The sequence below is a fragment of the Oculina patagonica genome, chromosome 9 (genome assembly GCF_052425735.1).
Source record: "Oculina patagonica isolate OP01 chromosome 9, crgOcupat, whole genome shotgun sequence".
NCBI classification, from domain to species: domain Eukaryota; kingdom Metazoa; phylum Cnidaria; class Anthozoa; order Scleractinia; family Oculinidae; genus Oculina; species Oculina patagonica.
This window is the reverse complement of record NC_135766.1, coordinates 10,499,306-10,505,954: the sequence shown is the minus strand read 5'-3', so window position 1 is coordinate 10,505,954 and position 6,649 is coordinate 10,499,306. Positions and strand designations below refer to the sequence as shown.

The following is a 6,649-nucleotide window of genomic DNA, read 5'->3' as shown; positions in this document are numbered from 1 at the left end:
CGTAACGTTTTGGGCCTAATATGTGGTACTTATATGTGCTAAACGCAGGTTGAAAACATAAAGTTATAAACTGCTGTCGCGCACATAAAATATCATTTATTTACATGTTCAAGGAAGTTACAGCTACAAATTTGCACATATTAAACACTTCCTAGAACTAACTTGAGTTTTGGAAACTAACAAAGCTAAAATTTACGTATGAACTTTTCAATAAAAAAGACACTACGAGTAGTTATTAACTTGTATGATTTACCTGACGTTGTTATTTATAAGATACACATATCTTAGAATGCCACATCTGAAACAAACGTTTGTCTGTGTGAGATAAACGTATTTATGTTCGGTCTTGCTGGTTGGAAATATCAAATGCGGGATTCACACGTACGGAGCTTGACCCAAACGAGAACTGAGTTACTTCGTGTCCTACGCTAGCTGAAGTGTTCAGCTCAGGCCTACAGAGGATGATATATATTTTTGGCAAGAATATACAACAAAGGAAACCGTAAGCACTTAATAGTGCTGTAACACAATCCACAACTGTTACATACCATCCATCCATTGAGAACTCTACTGGGTGATAAGCTAGTAAAGAAATCAAAAATATATACATGGAAAATGCTATTCGTTTGGCCTCACTAAAGTTTTCTGGAATGTTCCTCACCTTAAAGTAACAATATGCAGAGATAAACATTTGAAAGAAAGTGTATGAACAAGTGAGTAGGAACAGACTTTTTCCAACTAATGCGTTGTATGCCTTGCATTCAATAAAGGTATAACGCTCTGGATGTATGTGTTCCATAATGATTGGCGGATCCAGAAGCAACCAAGGTAGTAACAGAATCAGCAGGAACGCTTGCAGAGTCATGACTATGACTACTTGCATTCTGTTACTAAGATTGGTTGTCGCTAAACTGGGAAGTAAAATAACATGGAAAGCGCTCGAGATGCGTAAGACTTTGACAAGTAGAAGGGAGAGACACAGGTTGTAAGTTATGTAACGCCATGGGTAAATTATCTTGCAAATTGTATCTGTTGGTTTAAAGATATTCATAAACGCCAGGCACAACAGCAGGGAGATGATTGCTAGGAGAGCAAGGCTGAGTTCCCTGTTGCACGCCTTGGCAATGGGACTGTTCCAAAATCTACAGATAACAGCTAATGAAAAGACTGTAATAATGATTCCCAACGAGCCCAGTGCTAGAATTGCAATTCCTCCTGCACTAGAATACTTCCAATTAGCCGAAGGCAAATCTTCACACTCTGTCCTAGCCTCATTTGAGCGTGTCCCTCTTGGGCATTCCATGCAGCTTTGAGCACCAGGAACTGGGTTAATCGTACCGCGAGGACACGGGATGCACTGCCAACAGCAAGGCGAAGTAGTTGATTTCCGTGTTCCTGCCGAGCATTGGTTCAGGCACTCGGATTTTGGAAACCGTCCGTTCTGGCTGTACCAACGAATGTTTTGGTTTATGTTTAACCGTTCTATTTCGTCCCATTTTCCTACTACAATTTGTTTCAGTCGTATACCACCAGCTTCTTCAATTTGCTGAAAATTGATTATGTCATAGCTCGCAGATCGCCTATCGCCAAACTCGTCAAAAACTATTTTTCCTGTTAGTCCAGTAAAATTAACTCTGGAAAGAAGATTTTGCATGTCATTGATTTCCATACCATACCTTCGCAGGTAATCATTATTAGTTATGTTAGTATCTTGAGTTGAGATGTTTAAAGCATGTGCCACGGAATATACAGCATCGATGACGTATGGAACATATGAGGTGTACATGTCATGAACAACATTTTGTACGCATAATTCTTTTTGGTGATCCTTACGTAGTGAGCAGTTCCTCAGTGCCCTAATCTCAATCCACCATTCTGGAAGGTCCTGCTTGTTGATCGTATTAAATAGCAAAGCTGTCTCGTATTCTTTAAATCCTGCGTCTTGAAAATTATAAGGATGGATTGCTATTGATCCTTTAAGCGGCAAAAAGTCCGAAGGGAGAAAACCGTTTATCTTTGGTGTGAAGATGCTTTCGCTTAGAATCCAAACTCGCCGGGAGACGTTTTGTTTCTTGACTTCCTTGAGAAAATCCCTTAGAATGGCACCATAAATCCACAAGATGATAACGCGGATGTTTTCATGTCGCCTAAGCTTTCTAACAATGTCCCATATGTTTGAATTTTCCGTATTATGGGGTATGAATTCTGTCACAGCAACACAGAATGATCGATTCTTCTTTTCGGCTTCTTTGATGACTGACCACACTCCATTTCGTCCAAACGAATCATCGACCCCAACAGCAGCTACATAGCTCCAGTTGAAGTGTTCTATGATGTCAGCCACAGCTTTTGCTTTAAATGTATCTGGAGGCACTGTACGATGTAAATGTCTGTATGTATATGAACTCATTTCAGGACTCGTTGTCGTTCCGCTTATGCTTGGGACATTTAGCATTTGAAGAAATCCGCTGATAACAAGAGCTGTGCTAGACTCAGATGGGCCGATTAAAGTGGCGATATATCTCTTTCTTAAATTGCTTCGTGATGTGTTCATAGAACACTGTTCTTTTAAGAGTTCATAGGTGATTATTGTTGCTTTTGTGATGTTCTCACAATAATCTCGTATATCATACCCAAGAGTAATGTTTGGAAGTAGATTTGGGTCGTTGTTTATCTTATTAATGGCGAAGATCATGGCCTCCGCGAGTGCTACTTCGTTGGTAATTTCCCCACATTGACCCTTGGAGATTCCTTGCAACTGGTGAACACTAAATAGTCCACCTAACATAACATCTCCTCCTCTATACGGCGCTTCGATAGTTAGATAGCAGGAGAAACAGAAAATAAGGTGAAAGATGTGCGATGAACTCATGCCGCGAACCATATGGTATTGAAATTTCCTTATGGATAGCGAACATCAGGCCAAAGAATTAAAATTCTTTTTGCACAAGCAGGTGTATATGTTGCTCTAGAGCGTTCGCCTTTGACAACTTTTTGGAAGATGGTCAGTTCTAATGATTGTCCAATGAAATTTCAAGCGGACGGCGAAATCGATTGCAGCGACTTGCAGGCAATTTCGTTGTGATGTCTTTTCTTGTAAAAATAAAATTATATGTCAATCGTCTAGCAGTCAGACGTCGACAAAAGATAAACAACTTCAAATGTGCTTTGAACAGCAATATTTAAATTTGAAGCTATTGTAGCTTGTCAGTCAGTGTAATTTGAAACTTAAGGTATCACGGAAGGAAAATTATATTTTAATTAGCGTTTGCGTTGCAAGTGAAATTGTATGCAAACTGTTAATGCAAACTCCAATAAAGTATATATTTTCTGAAAGCTTATTGAATAAGGATTGTATTTGTGGATTTTGTTTTGATCATATTCTTGGTTTTCACGTGACGTCATCAAAATTCTAAAATCCAGAATCGCAATACCCCTGAGTTTTTATCCGTCAACTGGCTATAAGACGTCCTTAATATATATCTTATTGAAGGTTTTTAGCTCGATAGCATTCGCCGTCTTTAAGATAAAGCATTTTGAATTTCGGAGTTTCACGCCACACGAGATCCAAGATGGCCGCCAGGAGGCTGTCACGTTCTCTTTAAAAAATGCCTCATCTTGCGATTTTTAACAATCTGAACAGTTGAGGTTTTGCGAGAAGTGTTCATGCGAATCTTTACTTGTTCATGAGGGTGATCTGACCGCCTTTGTAGCAGAATTTAATGCCCGATGTTTTCATTGATTTCCGGCCGCCATGTTGGAGTCCAAGCAGTTGGATTCCAGCATGGCTTTTCCATACTGTGCTCTCTAAATTTGCGTGAAACGGTTTGACCGATAACTCGAGTACGGAATAACGTACTGACCTGAGACTTGGACAAGAAGTTTATAAAATAGATTTCTACGCTCTGTGATATTCTTTTTTTTTTTTGACTCAATAGTTTTGGATTTATTTTTTCGCAGCGTGACAGTTGCGTGACAGTGAAAACATGATGTTGCGCAACATTATGTTTATTTGAGAACACGTTTACACTAACACCTGAAGTTTTATGTGAAGTTTGATCTACAAAAATATGTCTCAGATTTTTGGTTCCTTGTCGCATTAGCTTTTATGATATTTTTTACTTGGAAAAGCACCAGAAACGTCTCTTTTAACCCTCGGACGTACAAGCAAAATCATACCCCCACCATCGTTCAAGGGGGGTGATGGAACCCTTCCACGGAGTTTTCGTTGTATTAAGGTGCAGCTAAATAATTTTGCACTAAGTAGAAAACCCGTCGCTTACTCTACAAGATGACATAAGTTTTGTTGGTTGTGACGGCATATTACGTCACGTGACGTTATTAGAGCCGCCATCTTGGTTAAGCCATCTTGGATAAGCCAGAATGCTTATGGAATGTAAAAATAAACAAATTTTTTTAATTCTGTTTCAAAAAACTTGAAAATTTTAAGAAAAAGGTTAAAGATAACGATTTTTGGCCAGACCTGCTTGTACTTAAGACGTTGCCATGGTAACGTCAAATATCATGGGCACATGGTTGACATATCAAAAGTTTCGCAAGGGATGAATGAACAGCTACTGAAAGTTTCAGCATTGTAGAGTAGATCCTCTTTTCCAAATTTCGGAAAAAACCTTACGGGGGAAATGTATTCCACATAAACGTTTAGGTGTTTAAGTAAACGTGTTCCAAATTTAACCTTATGTTTTACAACATCATAATTGCAATCAAAATGCTGAAGTTTCTTATTATGGTCGATATGGTCTAAACGAAATCTAAAAATAAAATCTACATTCAATAAGCTTTCAGAAACTATATACTTAATTGGAGTTAGCGTTGATGGTTTGCACACAGTTTCACCAGGAACGCGCCGTACGGAAACACCAATTTTCCTTCCCTGATTGTAAGAATACCTAACTGACATGTTTACGATACCTGTTTGACGGGATTTATAGATATTTGTTTAGTTTAATGCTTATTTCAGGTTTAAAAAGGCGAATTAAGCTTGGTGGGCTCTTGTTTCACAGGCAAGTTAAACATCAGGAGTTCGAACTCTTGTAGTCTACTGGTTTGTCGTTGATAAATGCAATAAGTAACATGAGCATGTTGTCTTACGGATAGACCACGGTATTAATTGGTTTTGTTCTTCTTATAAAATAAGTCTCTTTCGTTTATACATTGTAGTGTTCCATTCTGACTGCACGGGAGTATTTTGCTTTTGTATTCTACCCGGCGATTTCGTTTTAAGTTAAACTTGATTTCTGTTCAGTTGCGCCAAACAGACAAACAGAATAAAAGAGCCCATCGTGCGATAGCAATAAGCGATGACGTCATCAGTTACACGTCATCCCTTAAGTAACGAGTGAGTGAGTGAGTGAGTGAAAAAAATAATGAATGAAGGAGGGAAGGAAGGAAGGACGGAAGGAAGGAAGGAAGGAAGGAAGGAAGGAAGGAAGGAAGGAAGGAAGGAAGGAAGGAAGGAAGGAAGGAAGGAAGGAAGGAAGGAAGGAAGGAAGGAAGGAAGGAAGGAAGGAAGGAAGGAAGGAAGGGAAGGGGGGAGAGAGAGAGGGAGGATGAATTGATGTATGGATGGATGGATACATCAGTCATTAAAATATTTATACACTAAATATCTACAAACAAAAGAGGATCTATCGCTTAGATAAACTTTTTACTAAAGTACATAGAGAGATTTAAAGATTCCAGTTTCTTCTTAAAAGCTCCCATGGATGTTTCGCACTTCATGTCGTCTGCGCTACAAACCTTCGCTCAAGTGTCAGCAAAACGTTAGCAGAATACAGTTTTGCACCAACTGTGATATTTAACTTCATTTTCTTTTATAATTCACAAGAACTGTTTTTTAGAAATTTTCTGATGGGCAATTTTCATCATACATTGCTTATTTCTTTACCCGTTTATTACCACTGTTGGCATCGTCAGCTTCTGTGATCTCTGAGAAAATTTTTCTGCTTGAAAAACTGTGTTGCCATCTCTTGCGGAAAAGGTAATAGACGTGACATTAATCTGTCTAATCTCCGAAAAGAGAAATTTCCATATGCGAACCGTCTAAGTTCACCTCAGTTCTCAGTCATACCAGTTCTTTCATCCAGAAGAGTTTTATAAAGGTTAGGCCACCTAGCGATTTTTTAACACTACAACACTGTTGTTTGGAGCATCAAGTCATTGCTAACTTTAAGTAGACTCGATAGTAGACAAAATTTCACACGTTCGACCTCACGCCCCCATCCCCCCCCCCTCCCCCTCACAGCTTCAGTTCGTTCTTACGTGACTCCGAGGCGACCAATGACCATTGGTGACATAGAATAAGGTAACTGCATATGCACGAGCCATCGCGTGACTGTAGCGTGACTCTACGTGATGTGGAAATATTGACATCGCGTGACCCAGCGTAAGGGGATGGAGTTTTTGTTGTCGAGAAACACGCGATGATAGTCCAGAGGGAAACCTTGCATTTTCCTAGACATCTCTTTTGGGGATCTCAATCGTCTATATACTTCCTTTGACAAGGCAAATATTATAAAGGAAAATGCGCAAACGACATATAAATTGGGATACATATATATAACCGCAAACAACAGTTTTTTCGCGCACGCTTTTGTTCACTCAAAAGACACCTGATCCCCTATTTTTG

The 6,649-nt window shown here is 39.2% G+C and overlaps 1 protein-coding gene across 1 annotated transcript; it reads right to left on the bottom strand.

Moving 5' to 3' along the window:
* LOC144664934 (extracellular calcium-sensing receptor-like) lies at positions 1-2,884 on the bottom strand. The gene has a single exon (XM_078526132.1). The coding sequence runs from the start codon at positions 2,882-2,884 to the stop codon at positions 335-337; it is 2,550 nt and encodes an 849-aa protein (XP_078382258.1). The 3' UTR covers positions 1-334.
* Positions 2,885-6,649: the final 3,765 nt, after the last annotated feature.